The 22,202-nt window shown below is 36.0% G+C and overlaps 1 protein-coding gene across 2 annotated transcripts in view; it reads right to left on the bottom strand.

Annotated features, from left to right (window-relative positions):
• Positions 1 to 21,358, bottom strand: part of LOC106466671 (tight junction-associated protein 1-like) — an 88,679-nt gene extending 67,321 nt beyond the window's left edge. The window contains exons 1-2 of one of the 2 annotated variants that reach the window (XM_022394734.1): positions 21,200 to 21,358; positions 18,549 to 18,638 (exon numbers count right to left, since the gene is read on the bottom strand). In XM_022394734.1, coding sequence (XP_022250442.1) covers positions 18,549 to 18,575 — 27 coding nt within the window. In that variant the 5' untranslated portion in view covers positions 18,576 to 18,638; positions 21,200 to 21,358. The remainder of the gene's footprint in view (positions 1 to 18,548; positions 18,639 to 21,199) is intronic. The other variant, XM_022394733.1, reaches the window with a different exon arrangement.
• Positions 21,359 to 22,202: the final 844 nt, after the last annotated feature.

Below are 22,202 nucleotides of genomic sequence, written 5' to 3'. Positions count from 1 at the left end.
TGATGTTTTCGGGCGTTATATTGGCTACAAGACAATTGTTGATCCTTGTGTTCACTATCTCAGCAAATAAAAACTTACACTGTATGGGCAAGTGTAGAGTAAAACATAATTGTAATAAAATATTAGTAATTAATTATTATATTATACATCCTTGAAGTCTTGCATTAAACTTACAAATTGTTTTAGAAACAATAACATAGTTTAGGTAGGAATCCTTGGTTATCTTATTGGCTTAGTACAAATTACCCAACAAATATTGTTAATATAGAATATAACTTTCTTCATCATGAACACACACACACACACACACACCATATAAACTCCATCTGTTTGGGTTAATCATCTTTGACATAAATAACTATCTTTGTCATACCCTTACATAATTCAACAAAAGTCTGGACATTTATCATATCATAGAGCCTTATAACTATATGTTTTCTCAAGCTTCCCTTAAATTCTGTGCTAGTGTTTCTTAAGTTATCTTTATGCTTTTAAGAACTGACAGAATTACCTTAGCAGTTACCCTAAATACGCTAGTGGATTAAAACAAGTAGAACTTGTCCAGTTGTAAAAGAGGTTATATAGACACAGGCTGTGCTATTGTTCTGTAGACATCTAGCCAGAACTTGCCATATTCTAAATAAGATGTAGGTTTATATGTTTTTATGTAATTTACAGAATTAAATTTAATCAACTAACTGTGTATTGTGGTGTCTCTCAGATGACCAGCAGGGCAGAGAAATTAGTCCCACCAATAAAAGGATATTCTGAATCTTGCCCTTGGGTGTATATTTCCAATAAATTGCAATTTATAGGTCATAAAGTAAGAGATGAGACATAGGTTTATAGAAAGAACAAATATTTAATATTACTTTCACAAGTTACAATACAAATAAACAATACACTTCAACATAATACAGTGTACGAGCAAGTGATTAATAAGTGTATTTGTGGAGCTGATAAAAGCAAAATTAAGATTTCATTGAATAAGTTTTCATCAGTTCAGTGTGTTAAACCCTTGTAATTTAAGCTAGACTACCAATTAAGAACGAAAACAAAATGTAAAGTTAAATGAGAAATGAACAATAAATCTACCTAAATTACATTAACTTTAAAATGAGCTTAAACCAAAAGTTCTAACATTATCTTAATGCTAAAATTAGTTCAAAAATTTAATCCTTCCTCAAAAAAACCATGGTGTGGTGGTAATAGGGATACTGGAGATGGCTGAAGGAGTGGCCATGACACAGTATGCTTCACTCTTCACTGGTCTTAGTTGTGGAAAGCTCCTAGTCAGGTGCAGAATCTTGTGATTCTGTTCAACTGTCCAAGACACCATCAACTGTACACATACCACAATGGTTATCTCTCTCAATAAAGCACCCTTCAATAGGACACTTTTGCTGCTCTCTACAATGCTCCAATTTGCCATTCTTTTTAAGTCTCTTTGCCTTTTTGATCAGCTCCTTCTCATTGGCATGGCAATTTTCAAGAGAGTGGTAGGTGGCTGGCCAGCTAACACTGGATGTCACGGGCTTGTCTGAAACCCACTTTCTCTGGATCCTTCACGTTCAGCATTGGTGGGACAACCAATTGTGAGGCCTGATGGCAGTTTAGGGTGCTTCAAGTCTAGAAGTCCAACCCTACAGTCAATGTCTCCAAAGCCTCCATATTGAATGCATAATTGAGTAATGTGTCTTCATCCATTTACACCAAAGACATGAAAGTAAGTCCAACCCCAGAAGTGGAAGGCAGTGCTGAAAAGTTAATAGTTTTCTAAACTGAAAATATATTTCTGATAGATACTTAACTTCACTCACAAAACAGCTTCTCTCTATGTAAAACATTTTCACCTGCCACTAGCCTTTATACTCCCACTAATTTCCATGTTTTCCACATGATACACCTGCCTTATAGTATACAAATAAACATGTGACAACCCTCCACCAGTAGGAGTGCAACACACCCTCCTAGCACAGTTGACTCTCTCTATGCAGTAGAACTCAATCTTCCCTTCAAGATTAGGCACAAAAAAATGCCATATGTGGGGTGGATGGGTGGGAAAGTCTCACAAAATAGCTAAAATCCCACATTGACCTGGAGTAGAAGTAACCTAGATGAGTCACCCCCAGAAAGTGGCTGAAGAGGACTCAAGGAGCATGACATCTCAATGGGGAGGAAACACATACATGGGAGACTGCACCACATATGAACTAGGTATAATCTTTGCCCAAAATGAATGAATGTGTCACAAAATGGGCAGAAATGAGGCACATCAATAAAAAGTACCATTGGTGTAGAGTGACTAGGGTTCATTGGACTGTAAGTGGGAGGTCAATTCCAGTCCAAAAACAGCAGCATTGAGATTGGATCAATCAGCCCACTGTAAGAGGAGGGTCCTCTAACATTCACCACTTACTGAGGAATCAGAAGGGAAAAAGTACTTCTATTTCAAGCCATCATGTGTGAGTAACCAACACGATCAACACCAATACCCCTCAGGAACCACATTCGGACAACAGAAAGAAAGTGAAAATTCAACATAGAGGATCAACTCCAGTCCAAAACCATGTGGCATTGGGAATGTATCGTCCAGTCCATTGGCATTCAGGCAGTGGAAGGAAGTAGAGTTCCCAGTTGGAGGAACAAACTACATATAGAAATGTAATGGAAAAATCCAATCCAGGCCATATGCCTTCTGAAATCATTCATCAAATCTACAGTAGGAGGATACTCATGTCACCTACACAGGCAGAACATCACCTCTCTAATCTCAACTGAGTGAAACTGAACACATTCAAAAGAGACGTCCATTGTCCACCACCCCAGCGAACAGGAGCTGCTAAGTGGTAAGGACTCCTGTACTTCACTAGAAGAAGGGAGAAAAAAATGTGTTAGAGAGTCCTAAGGAAAGCATCACTAGAGAAAGTGCAATGGGTGACTATGAAACCTTATTTTGAAAAGCAAACAAATCCAATTTCTGCAATCAAGAGAACAGCAGGGAAGGGCAGCATTCCCCTTCTGCTTTACTCATGTCAGTCCGTAAGTGTGGTCCGATAAGAACATACTTACGAAGCAAAACACTGCAAGGATGAACCTACAGATGATCTTGTGGAACACCCCATCTCAATAGTGAGCAGTAGTGGCAGAATGGTTGCACATTGCAGATTTAAGAATTAGTATACCTTCTGAACAGGTACTATTCACCACAGAGCGGGATCCAAAAAAAGAAGTGTAAGGAAGCCCCTGTATTATGAAATAAAGAAGAAAAATGACACTTACCTACACAAAGATGAACTGATGAGTGAAGGATGGAAACAGGAGGTAGCATTATTCAGAAAAAAGTTGCAAGCAGTGAAGGTTAAAAAGTTCGTGGACTCAGTGTACAAACTCTGGACTGGAAAAAGTGTGGAAAGCTCCTAAGCAGAGATGAAGCCCAAGATAGTGAATGGGGTCTAGCATCTTGAAGGCCGAGGTCCTAGCAGAACTATGGACCAAAGACTCATAGTTCAGTATGGATCAAGTCAGGGTTTAATAGATCTTAAGCATAGAACATTGCTTCCACTCCCAAAGAGGTGGAAGAGAGGACATTGAGGATGTTCAGTGCCCTTGTACACTTGGAATGTAGCTTCTTGATGTGTGAAATGAAAGTAAGCTTATGGTGAAAGATCAGCCCAAAGAACTTTGCCTCAAGGACCACAGGAAGAAGAAACTCCCCAAGATGGAGCTCGGGATCGGGGTAGACCCCACTGATGACAAAAATGCATGCAAAAAGTTTTGGAAAAAGAAAATGTAAAACCGTTTGCTGTGGTCCACTTCAACAAGCAATTGAGGGCAGTCTGAAGCTGATGCTCAATAAACCTCATGTTTGATGACCAACACAAGATGTGAAAGTCTTTGACATAGAGCCCATTTGTAACAGTCGGAGGAAGATTAATAGTGATGGCATTAATTTTAACACTGAAAAGTGTGACACTCAGGACACAGCCCTGAGGGACTCAAAGTTCCCGTGGAAAAGAACAGGAAAGAGTTGAACCCACATGGACTTGGAATTGACTGTTGAGTAAAAAGTTCTGAATAAAAATGGGTAGATGGCCATGCAACCCACATGAAAGGAGGTCTTGCAAAATGTCGTACCTCCAGGTAGTGTCGTAAGCATTCTCAAGATCAAAGAAAATGGAAACAAGATGCTCCTTCTTAAGAAATGCTCCCCTGATTAAGGTCTCAAGTCGATTCAGGTGGTCCACAGTGGAGTGCTGTCAACAGAACCCACAGTGGGTGGGCGAGAGGAGGTTGTTTGATTCAAGGAGCCAAACTATCTAATACCTTACAGAGACAGATAGTCAAAGTAATTGGGCAGTAATTAGAAGGATTCTTGGAATCCTTCCCAGCCTTAGAAAAACGGAGGACAATAGCCTGGTGCCAAGCATCAGGAAAAACATTATCCTGCCAGATCTAGTTAAAAACAACCAGAAGAGCAAGAGAGGCAGGAGAGAGAGATGGTGCAGCATTTCATAGTGAACATCATCATGTCCAACTAATGTACTGAAGAGCATGTTCGAGTTCCACTAGTGTAAGGGGGCAATTATAGTCTCTGCTCGAGACTTGATAGCCAAGAAGGTGGGGAAAGAAACAGGAGTGCTGAAAGTATGAAAAAAGCTCTTGCCGAGAGTGTAAGCAGTGTTCTGTACATCAGCAACTTCCTGGTAATTGGAGAGCAAGATGGAAAGGAGATGGGAAGCATACCTCCCATTGACCTTCTGAATCTTGTCACATATCCCTTTGGCTTTGATGTCTGACCTGCCAGGCATGAGCCCACTGATAAACAATGAGGCTGGGAAGAATGAGATACCTGCAAAAGGTATCCCAGACCCTTTTCTGAGCTTTCCATCCCTGCTGATAGGCTGGAGACCACCATGGACAAGGAAATCTCGAGAAATATGTCAAAGTTTTGGGAATAGAATGAACAGCTGTTTGAATGATGCAATCAGATGGAAGACTAACGACAGCAGGATCGAGACTCTAGAGAGAGGTGAAAGAGAGCCAGTCAGCCTGGTCCAACTTCCACCATGGCACTTGGGTCAGGTAGCATCGGCCACAGCCAATCTCCCTCAAAACAATTGGAAAATGATCACTGCCCTGTGGGTCACTGTCAACCCTCCAAGAAAAACAAGAGAAAAGTGAAGTGGAACAGATAGATAGACCAAGAGCAGTAAAAGGCTGAGTAGGTGCATGAAAATAGGTAAAGGAATCAGTACTGAAGAGGGAAAGGTTGTGATCTGAGAGCATACACTCTATGGAATGACCCCTTCCATCAATATCAACACCATCTCAGAGAGGATTGTGTCCATTAAAGTCTCCCAGGATTACAAAGGGAGATGGCAACTGTTCTATGAGAGCACCAAAGTCTGATTGATCATAAGTCTCTCCAGGAGACAGATAGAGATAACAAATAGTGATAGTACAACACAAGAAAAACATGGATTGCTACAGCCTCCTGGGGTTATCGAGTGGTACAAACAAGGTTGGAACATGCTAGTCGACCAGTAATGCCACCCCTCCATGCACTTGTCCATCACACAACCTGTCTTCCAGTATAAAGAAAATTGCAGAAAAGTGACTGTATCGGCAGGTTTCAGGAATGATAGCAATCAATCAAGGTCTTGATAGGATCCAGATTAGAATGGAAACCTCGACAGTGGCCATTTTTACTAAGGTGGAGGATATCTGGGTTAAGAATCCTTCCGTTTATGACCACACCATTTCTCTATACTAGAAGTTTGTCGACCTCCATGGATCCTGCGGGCAAGTCTGTGTTAGTAGACGTAGATTCCAGCAATTGAAGGCATGAACGTATAATCGTTCTACATCTTGGAGGCAAAGAAGATGGACCCGAGCAGACACCAAAAACCGGGGGTGAAACCCAGGCAGTTAGTGGAAGAAATGGTGGTGACAGAGATAGAAATAGATGTGGACTTGTCAACTCGTTTATCCAGAGAGGGTAAAAGACTCTTCACATGATGTGAAAAAGACTCTGACAGAGGCACAGAAAGCTCTGTCTGCACACCCACTGTAGCAGTGGAATGGAGTGCAGCAGAATATGTCTTGTGATGGAGACATGGACAACAACTTTTGAGCTTACAGATAAGGAATGCTGTTACCCATTTTTAAACACTGTACCTCTTGCTCCTCCACCCAGGGCAAGATCTATAGTAAGAAGGGTGGTATCCACTATAATTAATGCAGTGAGGGACCAGTTGACATTCATAGGCTTTTGTATTCAAGAGGAGCTTGCTGTGTTTGGGGTAAAGGTTCCATCAAGATGTCCCCAAAAGGTAGCTTCTTGAATGACTTTGGAGAGCCAGCAAGTCCCTCTAATTACTTCTGAATAAAAAAAAAAGGAGATATTTCTTCAAAGGTTTGTCTGACAAGGAATGCATGATTAAAAAATGAGGTACTGATTCAGAATGGGTTGAAAATTGCTGCTGAGAGTCTTCAAGAGGTGGCCATTTACCAATTAGCTGGTTTAAAGATTTGGGGTATCCATAATAAAAATAGAGTGATTCAGTGCTCACTGACCCCTCCCACCATGAAGTCCTATGAAGGAACACATTACAATGCTAAACAAGGACACTGCAGCAATACTAGGGTATTGTGAGCACTATACCCAAACACCAGTATCAGATACAATGTCCACAACACTCATTGAGAATGCCCAACACTGAAACTCAGTTGACCCTAGCCCAACAGGACCAGATGACTGAACCTGAAACTTCAGGACTTCATGGGAAAAGTAGTGTGTTGTAGTGCCACAGACACCACTCAACCACCAGGATCCTCTCCTCCCCTTCAGGAGTCACCATGCACTGCAATGATACACCCTTAATTAGCAGAGTAGGTCTTACCCCAACCACAACTGGTCCCAACACTAGGTCTGATGTTAAATAAATATTATGAAGAGGAACATTAACAAAGCTACCCTAAATACCCTGAGCAATAACAGACTCACCATTCGCAGAACTCGATTCTAAAGGTAATATACCTTCTAACAACAATGATTGAGTCACCCCAGTATCACGTAGAATAGGTATGGGATTGCCAGTGTCATTTGTCACAGACATAGAACCAACAGACACAAAAGGTCTAAATTTTTCCCTGATTACATCAGTGGCCACCTCAACAACATTGGTTGATATGGGAAAACTATGTCCATATATGGACACAAAATCACTGGGTGTTGCCACCGTTTCTTTCTTCTTTTTCAAACCCCAACATATGGACATGACACGACCAGGTTTTTTACAGAAATGGCAGACAGGCCTTGACGGTTTTGACGAAGTTTTAGCCCAACTGTATGAAGATTTCAAACTAGAGAAGCTAGACTTTTTGGAAGAATCCTCAACTTCGGTGGATTGAACAAGTACAGGTTTTTGTTGAGATGATAAACATTTCTTTTTATGAAAAGTGATTTTATGTGTTAAAGTATAGTCATTGGAAAGAGCAACTGCTTCCTGTAGTGTTTCAACTTTCTTTTCATCTAAGTAAGTTTTGAGATCATCATGCACACAACGTTTAAATTCCTTGATTAGGCATAATTGTCTTAGTTTATCGAAATTATCGACAACATGCATTGAATTACACCATCGATCAAAATAAACCTCTTTATCGTGGGCAAATTCCATACAAGTTTGATTATCTTGTTTGCGATAGCCTCTAAACCTTTGGTGGTAAGCCTCTAGTACTAACTCGTATGCTTTGAGAATAGCTGCTTTAACCTTATCATAATTTGTACAATCTTCAAAGGATAGAGTGACGCAAGCTTCTTGTGTTTTACTGGTTAAGACACTTTGTAATAATAATGACCATTTTTAATTGGTCCATTCCATGGTTTGGGCAACCTTCTTGAAATGTTGGAAATACATATCTACTTCATTTTCATTGAACGGTAGTACTTTAACATATCGATTAAGCTCAAAGTTGTCATTTTGCTTTAGTCGATCAGTGTTGAGTCTAATTTCCATTTCTTTCAGCTTAATTTCTTTTTCGACCTCAATACGAGCTTGTTTGTTCTTGGCTTCTATATGAGTTCATTCGCCCTCTTTCTTGGCTTCAATACCAGCCTGTTCAAGCTCAAGTTGTTTCAGCTTTAGCTGGATCTCTAACTTATTTTTAATGCTCAACCCAGATTGGCTAGTAGATACACAACAGTATTCCCTTAATGCTTCTTCCGACAACAAATCATCATCAACTAGTAGTTCGATGATACGCTTTTTTAGTTCATTTTTTCTCGTTAATCTTTTAACTTCTAGTTCTAGAACTTTAGCAATTTCGAACAATTCATTTTTGTTTTATTTTTCTAACTGTTCTGGGGAGGGTGATACAAGAAAATCTTGATAATCCGAAATGATCGAATCTTGTTGGTACTGATCAATATAAATTCAATTATGATTTAAATTATAATTCAGATCGAATTTTATCTCCGATTCAAATCTCGGACACGAGCCCCCAATTTATTATATGTTAGGTATTGAGAATTTGAAATAATCCAAAGCTGCATTAAATAATTTAACTTTTAATAGTTGAACTGTACCCTGGATTTAATGTTTAGAAATATGCCGATATTTTATTTAATTTACACTATTTGTCAACATGATTGATTCACACCATTTTTGTTTTGACATAAATACGTTTTAATATATATATATATATATATATACACAGCAGTATAATTTACAATGGCAACTATTACGACTGGTTATTACAAACAAAGTTTCATAAATAGAAATTTCACTAATTTACAAATAACCTAAAATCGTCTTCCTAGTTCAGTCTCCTTGATATCCAGCGAGTTAATTTGAAGTTGATGTTCATACAATTGTCGAGAAACTAGCTAGCTTTGTCAGGCACTGAATTGTTGGACCATCGAAGTAAGATCATATTTTCATAAAACCACAAATGTCCGATGAGAAATCAGTAAGATTTTTAGACAGATACTAATGTTTGATGAGAATCCACTGCCGTTGAAAATTTATAGGTGTTCCTGGTCGACTGTCATATATTTTCCGGTTGGTAAGGGTTAGCAAAATCATGGTTATAATGGGTTCCTAGCAGCCTTGTATATTAGCTGTCTTCTCTGTTTTCTTGGCGCATTGCTTTTTATAGGAGCTATATTGAACCGGTTACAGAAGTGGATATATTGTTGATTCTTGTGTTGATGAATATTCTACAACTTTGGAGAATTGGTGGGAGTTTGCCATATGTAACTAACATGGTAAGTTAGACACGCCCTCAAATATAAACTTATTTGAAACAAACGTTCAAATTAAAATAAATATATAACAAATTCGTTATATGCAACACATATGATACTACAAGTCACGCATATTTCTAAATACAAATTCAATCCAAACAATATTCATATTAAAAATAAATACATAATAATAATAAATTTGTTACAGCAAACACATGGGTGGATGTTCAGATCCCAGAGGAGGTAAACTGAAAATATAAAACCTTCCCTGGGAAGTCTCTTCACTACGGACAGGAATCCATCTTGAAGAGAGGGAGTAAGTAACGAGGACAATGGAGATGAAAATAATGAAACAAGAGGGAAAAACGAAAGGTAGATGATAACACAAGTCTATAACTGGCAATGGTTGAAACAAGTACAAAATTCAGAAAGATGAGGGACAGGAGAAGAGGAAGGGATAAATCCCCAGTGAATAGACCAACCATAAAATGTATGACATTTATGTTGGTACAAGGACATGGAAGAGGAGCAGACAGAGTTTGAAAGACAGGATGCTACCTGGGTGGAAAATCTGGAACCTTGTGCAAGGGACCAGATAAAAGCCACACATGAAGCTGGAGAATGGGAATGGACAGATGAAGCACTGCCCATTGAGGTTGACAAAGAAGGGAAAGGGAGAGAGAAAAAAGTAGTGGTGGTGACAACTGAAGAGGGAGAAGTACATGGAACCAAGGTTGAGCTGGCCAAAACAGAGCCACTAGTAGACCTCGACACAAAGTGGTTTGGATAATGGAAAGGATCCTGCGAAGAACACGAATGGGGGGATAGGTATAAATGTAGAGGTCTGTCTAATCCTGACCAAGGACATCTATCGCCAAAGTCAAAGAATGATGAAAGGGAGACCAAAATAGAGGGAGTTTGGTATTTAGATGGGTGGCAAACACATCCAGCCACAGATTACCCAACCAAGAGCATAGCCACCTTAAAATCCGAAGGTCGAGAGACAACTCCATGGGTAGAACCTTGTCAGAAGAAGATAATTGATATGCAATATAACTGAGGGCACCCTGGATATGACAGGCCTGCAAATGATTGTATGCCCAAAACAGCATGTTCAATGTGTGAAGGCACAGTGACTGAGTACCCTTTACAAGTGATATAAGAAACAACAATCATGTTATTGGAGTGGATCATCACTAATTTGCCCTGCAAAGCCAGCAAGTTATAAGTTCCAGAATATTGATGTGGAAACTTGACTCGACTGGAGACAAATGGCCAGAGATCTTTTGGGCTTCACAGTATCCCCCCCCCCCAGCCATACAGAGAAGATATGACAGGCAGCAAACGAATGTGATGGCTGTGTGCCTAGAACAGCATGTCCAATGAGTGAAGGCACAGTGACTAAGTACCCCCTTGCTGAGTGATATAAGAGATAACAATCATGTTATTGGAGTGGATCATCTCTAATTTGCCCCTCAAAGCGAGCAAGAAATGATCCACGGCCCAATGAACAGCCACGAGTTCCAGAATATTGTTGTGGAAACTTGACTCAACTGGAAACAAATGGCTTGAGATCTTTTGGGTCATCACCTGTACACCTCCACCCTCCCACACACACACAGCTCTAGAGAAGCATCCATAAAAAAATGCACCTCCAATATGTACAATCCCTGTGGATGAAGCAAAGAAAGTGAAAGTATGCTGGGGAAATGAGAATATGGAGGTAGCATCTGACACAAACCTCCGTCATCCAAAGACCTGAAGTAAAAGACAGGAAAGACTCCACAGTGAACTGAGAAACTTCCAAATAGTGGTTGATATGGGAGAGATCAATAACAGGACATCAATCCCCAGTCGTTTTGGGGACTACAAAAAAGATGGGAATAAAAACCAGGAAGAGTTTAAACTACCAGTACTATAACATCCTTGAGAAGAAGATCCTGAACCACCATGGAAAGATGCTGATTAGACAAAGAATCCTGATGAGGGGGATAGGGGAAGTAGTTAACGTAAACTAAAGTAGAGTCCTTCTGATAAGACCTAAAGGTCAGTGGTAAATGATCCCCAAACATTTGTAAAAAGCAGCAATCTGGCCCCTACTGGACCCAATCTAACAGTGTAAACTACCTGTACCTGATGATGATAAAACCTTGTTGAAATGTTGTACATTTGCTGTTATGTTAAACTTATATTAAAGTTTTTCTTCATTACCCATTCAAGTCGTCTCCAAGCATAATCAATCATGACATTTGTTCTCTAGATATTTCTCATTCTCTTATATATTAACCACCCCTCTCAGAAGTATAGAGTTTCACTTAAATTGCTCATTAAAGTATAAATATTACTAAGGCAAAGACCAATTTTTTATAGCCTTCAATCTTCTTTATTTATGGAGCCATAAACTAGAATGTCAGACCCAGTTGCCACACCCATCTGTCACATTGCCAATAATTACCTGTGACATTTTATATCATTTATAACAAATAGAAAGGCAGAATTCTAATCTATCATGTGACATACTACACTGCATTGTTTTCAGTACAGAGTATTGTTTAATTCGTTTTCAGTTTGAATGTTTCTCTTGTTCAGATGGAAAAGTTTAAGCAATTATTTTAAGGCTCTCATGGCATAGTTAGAAACCAGATAAATTATAAGAGTTATAGATCATGGTTTGCTTTGCGAGTGTTATTATTCTGTATTCTTTAAGTAAAAAATTATTTAGTGCACTAATACCATCAGTATAAAGAGTAGGCTGAAATTTCATCAGCAACCAACAGCAAAAAACAAGGAGTCAAATGAAGTACTATATTTCTTCATTTTTTATGTATATTTTTTATTTACAGTTATAATAGTAACTAAATTACAAAAATTAGAAACTTATTTGGTTGGATAAGTTTAGGTAAGATAATGAAAAATTATAATAATTCTCCATGAGGTATGCTTGCGAGATGCTCATGCATTATATCATTCAATAAGTTTGTTTGAGCTATGCATTTTTCAAGTAATTTACAACGTTTAAGGCAGAATTATTTGTTAAACTTAGTTCAAAGGGCAAAAAAAAACAATAAAGTTAAGTAAAAACAGATGTAAACTGTTACAAGCCTTAAACTATTTAGGATAAACAAAAGTAGCTTCCTGTTACAACTTGCAGTCATTCTAGAAAGGAAAAAAGGGGTAATTTCAATATTTTGTATTTGTTTTATGGTTATTACAACGTCAGTCAAATCAACAGAGAAAATAACAGATAAAATATAAAGTTTGACTAAGAAAAGCTTGATATTTATTTAGTATGTTTTGTAGGTTCCACAAATGAAACTTGAAAATGTTCAGATGAAGGAAAGTATTTTAAATCTTAATATGAAAATCACTTTGCACTCAGAGCAGACAATCTGATTTTTTTTATGTACAAAAGACATATAATGCTTACTGAAAGCTAACCAAATATTTTGAAGTTATGCAAAACTTATTAAAAGTACAAAAACTTTGATGCTTATTTTGTAGTTACAATCAGTGATGTCAATTAACCAACCCCATACGGAGAGAATTAACAGAGGAAAGAAATGGTGGAGTGAGAGTATCCACCTTTGTGACCAATATAGATTGAACACCATACTGGTAACACATTGATTCTTCCAAGCATCATAATTCATTGTCTACATTTCCTCTACCTATTGATTTTGATCAGCAACAAACTAGCTACTGGAGATGTCATATCTTTTTCCCAGCATCACAGCCTACATTTTCATGCAGAATAGAGCTCATACAGAGTTATGTCAAAAGAATATTCAGAAACCAAGTTCTTGAAAATATTTCACTCCGACGATCAAAATATTTCCATATAACAAATAAAACATTGGGTTGCCTCAAGTTTAAATTCATCATGCCCAGATATACAGTTTATGAATTTTACTTATCAAAAATAATTGCACAACCAAAACGCAAACCACCAACACTTACAAAAAACAGTGCAAACGATGTTAATGCACAGCTTAATACCTGCAGAATATTTCAGTGTAAAATCTGATTCAATTTCTCACATTAACAAAATTAGCAGTCTTGCTACTTCTTCAATTAATGCTATCAGGAAAGTATTTACTGTTAACTTCATCCATTGTCTCAACACCCTGGTCAAACTCTTATATTCTCCAATCTAGATTGCTCTCTCGTCATGTTCTCCATGCTACACCTACCACACACATAATTGTATATGCATATTTTCATAAATGGAAGTATCAAACTTAGACAAACAGCCACATACATTACTAGGTCTGACAGATTGCCTCAGGTACATACACTGTTACCATAGCAACCATGAAGGATGTCTCTGTAAGCTGTCTTCCAAAAGTTATGTTCCAGTAATATGCTACTATCTGTGAGTGGTGAGACCCAACAAATTGTTTTGGCTTGCAAAAATACTTCTTGGCAGAATATACTTATATTACCAGTTAAACAAGATTTGCACACCAGTAATAAAAGGTGAGTCCACCAGTATCTTGCAAACTGACATGTGCATGGAAAACACAAATCTTAAGTTAATATGGAATCATTGCATTCACAGCAGAACCTTTGTTCTCTAGAGGACCTCATGGTTTGTTTGGATGATCTGCTGCTACTTCGGTAATGGTAGCAAGTTTCACTCGGATATTGGAAAGAGAAAAAAAAACATAACACTCTACTAGTTGTTGGACCCAACCAAACAATCTGTCCTAGCTATTACATAAGTGGTAAGTGTACAGTGTATCACACATTACCAAATGGAAGCTCAGAAAGCAAGGTTTGCTAAAAACCCTTCCAGCCATTGATGGCATAACCAATGACTATCATACCTGTAACACAACAGACCTCACAGCTGGTTCAAAAGAACAAGTGCTACTCCTATAATGGTATGCAGGAGAGATTCCACAGTAGGTTCAGAAGAAATGAAGCTACTCCAATAAGAGTACATAGGAGCAACTCTGCAGCAGGTTCACAAAAAAAGCTGCTACCCAGATAAGCAGCAACTTTTTACTCTAAAAATCACACAGGCACTAGAAAAGCAGGGAATCCCTTTTTGTTGTTGGTTTTTCAACCAATTGACCATCCTAGTTTGTTTCCCACCTCAACAAGTGATCAAAAGGTTGTCATCACCATCTTAGCCAACCACTGCTGCCATGAAGCTGTCCCTCCTTCTCAACCACTTGGTCAAAACAAGCACAGGACTCTGCAGATTCAGTTTCAGGCATTTTACTGCCTGTCCCCAACCCTAGTCATTTCAGACAGTGATCTTTCTGGAAACATACAGTTTGTGACCTAGTCCTTCAATAGGTTTTCTCTCATCCACTACAAAAAGAGATCTGTCTTGCCTCAACCAGGTGCTCATATGGTTTAGAAGTTTCACTTTCTCTGATAGACCTGTGGTCCACCTAGGACTTGATAGACCAATTCAATGAAGAAGTTGTCCATGTTGTGTATTCGACTCTACTAAGATGCAGCGTAAGAACACGTTTATTAAGAGTATCAGGTATTTATACAAAACAGAACTGACTTACAGTCAGACTCATACATTAGAATAAATGTTTCTAATTAACAAATATTACAGTCCACATCACGAGTTCTGAGAAACCCAGGAACTCTGGAGAATGAGACAGATCACATCTCATCATCAACAGGTGCTTGATCCCTTCAGTTGCTCACCTCTCCTCTCATCTCACAGAGTATCTCTCTATCCTAAAGAGCGACAATTTCAGTATCAGCGAGTGCTTTATGTTGTGCCTACTGGCAAAACAGCTCATGGTGGTAGAGCTAATAGATTACCAACATGTCTCACTCCTAAGAGAGATAGTGACCAGGTGTTGGAATCTGTTTCATTGGCTATCATTTGCTGAAATTCTATAGAGGCTTTCCATTTGGTCTCAGAATTTCTATCTTGCCTACTACTCAGTCTGACACTTTGCTGCATACTTATGGAACACAAAGAAACAAATAACTGCACACATAGCACAAATTCTCTGTGAAATCTTATGAAAGATATTGTAAATCCTTCAGAAATTATATATCTAATCTGTATTAAGTCTTATGCAACTCTGTGTAAGGTCTCTTAATATGCGATATGCTTCTCTCACAAGCTCCAACATTGTCTTAATATGTCAACAAACCCTTGAGTTTGTGACACAAGAAAACAGTGATTGGTTCTTTTAGATCAACTGGCCAACGGGCAGTGAGAACCAAAAACAGTTCATTTGCAACTATTAACTGATTTGCCAACAAGAATAATTAATATCAATAAGTAAAAACAATGTTCTTATTCCTATAAGAGAACCAGACTAGCAGCTATGACCATAACCTAGAGTTCTGTTAACCATATATAGAATGTTAAAATTAGTAACTCACTTCAAAACCTATACTACAGTATTCTAGCTGTTTATAGTATTAGACAGGTTTAATATACAACATTAAATTTCTGAAATAATGATAACTACATCAACCAAATGTGATAGGCATGGTACACGAAGCTTTACATGTGAAAATTCAATTCTGCTTCGATGCTTAATAATTCACTAAGCAAGCTCAACTTTGTCAGGTGTTTTTGAGATAAAGGTTGAAAACACCATAAACAGCAAGGATACCCAATTGATACCCTAAGGCAGAGTAGTTACAGGGTTTTCTTTTTGTGGTTTGCCTGTACTTATAATTAAGACTGATTATTATTATTATTAACTGAAATTTTTTGAAGATTTCTAGCAAATCTTATGGTAGATGCTATTAAATAATGTTTCTATCTAGCAGATTTTATTAACTGTCTCTAATAAATTATCTTATTTTATAAGTTACAGATGTATATGTTACAACCAAAGCCCAAAAAGTGGCCATTATGAACAATGATCAGGCATTTAGCCAATATCTGAAACTAAATTTTAAAAAATACAAGAATTTTGAGTTTTGGACACACATTATTGCTAATGACCAGATTCTGTTGACTAAAGTTCAAAATGATTGAATGAAGCTAGGGTAGAAAGTCTAAGGTAGAAAAATAAAAGTTTTTTTTTATGTTGAATATGTTAATTGTATTTTATGTTTAGGAATTATTATACTGAAATAATGTTCTGTATTCAATCAATTGTTATAACAGGCTAAACTATTGTGGCACTTTGCATTACACAAAAAAAAAAAACACTGAGAACTTAGACTGACTGATACATGTTGCATTTAGTCTTCATGCACAACATGTTTAGTAACCAACAAGCATGCACAAACAAACAAACAAACTTCTAATGCACAGAGAAATATACCATGTTGTGAAATTAGCTTTGGCCAGCAGATTGTGGACATTACTGATATTGGCTTGCAAATGTTTGCAATACTTTATTTTGGATTTTGACTGGTCAAATTGGCCATTGTTAATAATCAGTATTTTTGCGTATCTGCTTGTTTGTTAATTTCCCGTAGAAATTCTTTCCGGGAAACTTCAGCGATACAAGTCCTTTCTTAATTAAAACTAGTTTATTCTTTCTCGATACAACATTGCAATACACAGAATTTCCACAGTCACTTTAACTTAACTGCTTTTATAAACACACGCTATAATTCACAGTGATTCACACACTTTACTTAGGGTGCCTACTGTTCACTTGACTCAATTATATATCTCTTTAATCTATCTCCAGCTTATATACTAAAAAAAGAGGGCGTCTAGCAAATGCTGGGACATTCGTGAGGTTTCCCAATCCTTTTAGAAACTCCAGTGTGCATGCTCCCAGCTTCGCGTGACTTCTGCTGTTGTAACAATATTATCAGTATTGGGCAATTGGCCTTTACTTTTGTGAATAACATAAAGAATTTGTAACATTTATATAAAGGAGTTACTTGTAACGTTGCTAAATTATTTTTATTGTATGTAAGAGAAAATATGAGAATAAACCTAAATTTTAGCTAATTTAATCTAATACCAAATGCTGAGATTGATTTAAGACGAGTGAAAAAAAATTACATCACTCAGGATTGGAGGAGGGAATATGTTATTGAAGAGATTGAAGGTTGGCTGGTTATGAGGAAGTAAAAAAAGCTGTTATTTGTGTAAGCAAAGACCAAGGTTAGTCTTAAAGTGACTGTTCCTTTACAACTGTTAATTTCTTCTGCTTGTTGTAGGATTAATATCTACTTGAAAAAGACAAGACATTAAATCATTCATCAAGCAATTTAATCATTTTAAAATACACCAAGTTACTAATATAAAACTCTTACGTCTAGCTGGCTGTAATGAGGATGTTTCGATTTTACAGAGACATAGACTGGTTGGTTAATTGAGCAAACACATAGCAGATGGCATTTAATTACAATTCATATAAGCTTATATATATATATGGATTATTATAATATAAATTACACACATAATACAGGTGGTAATCCTCTTGATTATGTGAATGAGAATATTGGTTGAAACAACTTTTTAAGTCTTCAAAATTGTGTTATATTGCAAGTGGTGAAATTAACATAATTTTGAGCTGTATCTATATTTATAAAAATATTGACTAGAAGCCTAAAGAAGCCATGGTTTTTGTTATACAAGTCATTAGTTAGTCCTCATTTGGTCCCTCTTATCTTGGGAAGGATACTGAGTTATTAGAGGGTTGAGAAGAAGGCTACTAGGTTGATTTTTATTTTCTCCCTCTTGAAAAGAGAAGGGTCAGGATGATTCAACTGAAGTATTCAAAATTAGAAGGAAATTGATCATATTGATGCTTCAGATTATCCATGTAGAATAAGACATCATAAATTTAAGACATTTCCAATTGAGGCAGTTTTATTTCTCCAGCAGAGTCACAAATACTTGGAACAAACTGTTATTTCATGTGGTAGAAGCTGAAACTTTTCAGGATCTTAAAAAAAAAGATTGATAATTATTTGGGTGATAAGAAATGGATTGAATTTTTTTGGTTATTGAAAGAGACTGGGTGGCAGGGCACACTTGATATCCGATAATTTATTTTTACATATTTTTGTACCCTTCTCAATTTTAAAATTTTATGCTATAATATTGTTAAAAAGAACTTAATAATTTCAATTTTACTTTTCCTATGAGCTATAAAACAATAAGAAGCTAGTAAAAAAATCATTGCTTTGAAAGAAAATTAAAACTGTTTCAGCCATTAAAACCAACCAATTTAACTGAGCTATTATGGGAGTGGCTAATACTTTGTGCATAATAGTTATGATTGTGTCCCCAACCTAGCCTTCCATTCTTTTCCCATTTTGTATTATCAAGCAAGGATAAAGCAGTATTCTGTAAATAACTACACCTTTTAAGAAGTGCAACACATACCTGACACACACATTTCCTGTCTGCCATTGTCTGTAAAATGCTGTTTCTGCTTATCACCCTCTCAACTAAAGAGTAACAATGTCTAGCATTCTGTAAAAACAGAAATATAAGAATCTTTCACATCCTGTCTAATAATTTCAAAAACGTTAGAATTTTTGCAGTTACATATAAACTGCATAAACATATGTGCAATAGATATATCAACAGATGAATTATAAACATATTATTTAGAATGAAAATCTGAGAAATTCATAAATAATCACAAGTTGCAGATTTACAGTTACTCATGTACCAAAGAATTAAGTATGTACATAGGCAATATACCTAGAGAGCACAAGTTTAAAATATAGAAAACTCAGACACGATTCTAATTAAGGCAGCAATGCTTTTTTACCAAGAGTAATCAGGTTGGAACAGACAAATAGATTAGTTTCTGTGTGGTAGAATCTGCAATACTGAAAATGTTTTAAAAAGAGATTAAATGAATATTTGAGATCAGGGTTAGATGTAAGAGAAGGCATTTCTTTAAGTAGTTTGAAGTAGGATGAATGCAGAAAATGGGATAAACCCAAAAGGCCAAATGTTTCCATGTTATAGCTTAGATATGAAATGAAAAATGTTCCATTCAAATCTGATTCTTAAATGTACTGGTTTTACAACATTCTTAGTTTGGTATATTATTTATTGATATATAAGCATATCATTACCAATTATAATGAAATTATACAACTTAAATATACATGATTGTAATGTTTTAAAAATTCTATCTTAAATTCAGAGTTCATCATGAAAGACTAAACAGACTGGTCAAAATGTATCTAATACAAGAAACAGAAAAGGCATGCTCTTAGATGGAATTTTTCCTATGAGAGAAATATTTAAAAGCAAAAAAAAATCCTTAAACTCTTCAAATGAGTGTTTAGTAATTATGAAAAATAAAAGAGCTCATAATAAAATATGCTTTTTCTAATTTTTAATTTAAAAATAAATTTGTCATTACATTTTATGAGATTTTCTTTGGAATGAACTTGATTAACTGTGTTTAGTTAAGATCTGAACTCTGTTATAAAAAATACATTGATTATGATACCAGAATGATACAAGATTTCAGAAATTTGAGTTATGAAAACAGATCTATGAATTTAAACTCATTTTCTGAAATAAAATTTTAAAAAATTTGTTACAACTTACAGGCATATAAGAATGCTAGGGCTTTGGATTAACCCAAAATTTAGATTACATTTAGATTGTTTTGATTTAATCAAAATGAAAAAAATTATGCAAGTATATCCAGAACCCAAATTTTAGGCTAGGGTTACACAGGCTAATGATGAGAAACTTTAAAATTTGTATTGATAAAATACATTATAGGACCTCAAATATTTAATGAACTACACAAACATTATTCATTATGTTGGCCAATATCATGAGCAGTTTAATTTGTAGAAATGCTGAATATAAAAGACTATGTAACTGTCTATTGAAGGCAATTTGTCTAATCCTTCAATAGATTTAATAAAATAACTATCTTAATTTGGATACCTAAAAAAAGCCCTTCAGCACACCTTGAGATCACCAAAAAATATTCAAACTAGCTAACTCTACCATTCAATTGAAACTTGTCTTTCTCATAAACTCATCTAATGAAATGTGAATAAACACCAGCAATCACTTCATCTGGATATCTGTTTAAAATATTAGAACCTTAATGGTATAATACAAAATAATCTGCACTTAGCCTCATAATAAGAAGTATATGACATCTTTATGTATTAATAGTTTTGATTACCTATCATTTGACAACAGGCTTTCCATAGGTACTTTAATCAGTCTAATACTAATTTTAAAGGTTAAAATGATACCTGGTTTAATTTTAGCTATGAAAAGAAAGTTCAGAGTTTCCGATTTATTTTCTCCAGAGGCAAAAGGACATAGAATGTTTAGAGAAAATTGATTTACCCATTCAAAATTGTTAGAGTTTAAGCAGTTTCTCTATGGATAATTTATTTCATTGGTGGTATGATCAAATTAAAATCATTAAAAACTACAATATCAACTTCTAAGTATAGTATGTTCAAGTTCTGGAAACTTAGAATTTTGATGCAATCAATTTTTTCGATAAAATTATTCTTCAGTTAGCTACACACTTGTCTGGCGATATGATGTGTATTCATGATCTATCATTTAGTTTGCATGGGCTAAGTTAGTAGATATGTCTCTCCCCAGCTTTTTAAATAATTTTTTCATTAAAACTTTACATAAAAATTAATACAATTTACAGATTTTTAGTTAAAATAACCCGTACACGAGTGTATTTTTAACTATCAGAGATTTATCCGAGTTTAGAAATAGTTTTCTAAAGTATAAATTGTTTATCTTAAAATTTAAATACTCGATCTAGTTCACAATTTGGCCTATAATAAACTACGCCCATAGTTTAAACTATTCTAATCTTCTTTGTGCGCATACATATATGAAAAACTAATACAGCATGTCTCACTTAACGGTTAACCTCATGAACCAAATATTTTGAAATAGCCTTCTAAGTTCTATCACAGTATCATCTTGTTTTACGAAGTTGTGCTACAATTTACAATAATTTTTTAGTTATATATTATAATTTATATGACATGTTGCGTAAGTTAACCTACTCTGTACTCACTAAGTTCGAGGCTTGCTACGTGAAAAATATCAAGACTGACAGTTACATGTTAGATAATAAAGTTCAAAAGAGTACGAAATTCTAAAACATTTTAAAAATACAATTTCATCACTTTAACAACACGTCAGTAGTCAACACGTAAACTATTTATAAGAGCATCACTAACACTTACACTACAGAGGCATCTGGTGTTACTTGATGGAAAAAAACTCTGAGGGCAAATCTAAAATTAAGGTGTTTATAATTACGAGTGAATATTTAAAAAATCAAGGTTGAATGTACGAAAAGAAATTTCTATGTGTAGTATGTAGTAGTTTGGCAATATTGTTTAGTTTCGTGATTAAGCGCAAAGCTACACAATGGGATATCAACGCCGGGCCCTGATTTTAATCGTTATAAGGTCGCAAATTTGTCAATGAACAACCGAGGTTGGGGCAACTAGGAGTTAGAAAATACGTTTTTCTAGTTGTTAGATGAGCCAAATGGTCTTCTTCAAGTTCTTGTACATTCAAATATATTTGCCCGTTTGTGTTAATACATATTAGATTCATATTTAATAATAAAATGACCTCTATGATTCTAATTTAAAAGAAGTGCCAAATTTATATATATGCTACGTTCGAGATAGTAGATCACCTTTTATACCAATATTCATCACTGCAGAAAAGTAAGCCAGCAATATAAAAATACACACTGTTACGTATCTGCTCCTTTGATAATTTCCGGTATAAATTCTTTCCCAGGAACTTCAGCGATACAGAGTTGTGTCTGTTATCAGTACAGAATAAAAAGAATATTGGTCTTTTTACGTATCAGTTTAAGCGTTTCTTTAACTTTCAGGTCTGACATGGGTGGTTGGGGCACTGGAATCGCAATTTGAGGATCAGGGAATCGAATCCCCCCCTCCCGAACATACACGCCCTTTCAGCCGCGGTAGCTTAATAATGTGACGGTCAATCCCACTAATTTTTGGTAAAGAGTAGTCCAAGAGA

This window comes from Limulus polyphemus, unplaced genomic scaffold (genome assembly GCF_000517525.1).
Source record: "Limulus polyphemus unplaced genomic scaffold, Limulus_polyphemus-2.1.2 Scaffold2339, whole genome shotgun sequence".
Taxonomy (NCBI): domain Eukaryota; kingdom Metazoa; phylum Arthropoda; class Merostomata; order Xiphosura; family Limulidae; genus Limulus; species Limulus polyphemus.
This window is presented reverse-complemented; position numbering and strand designations above follow the sequence as displayed.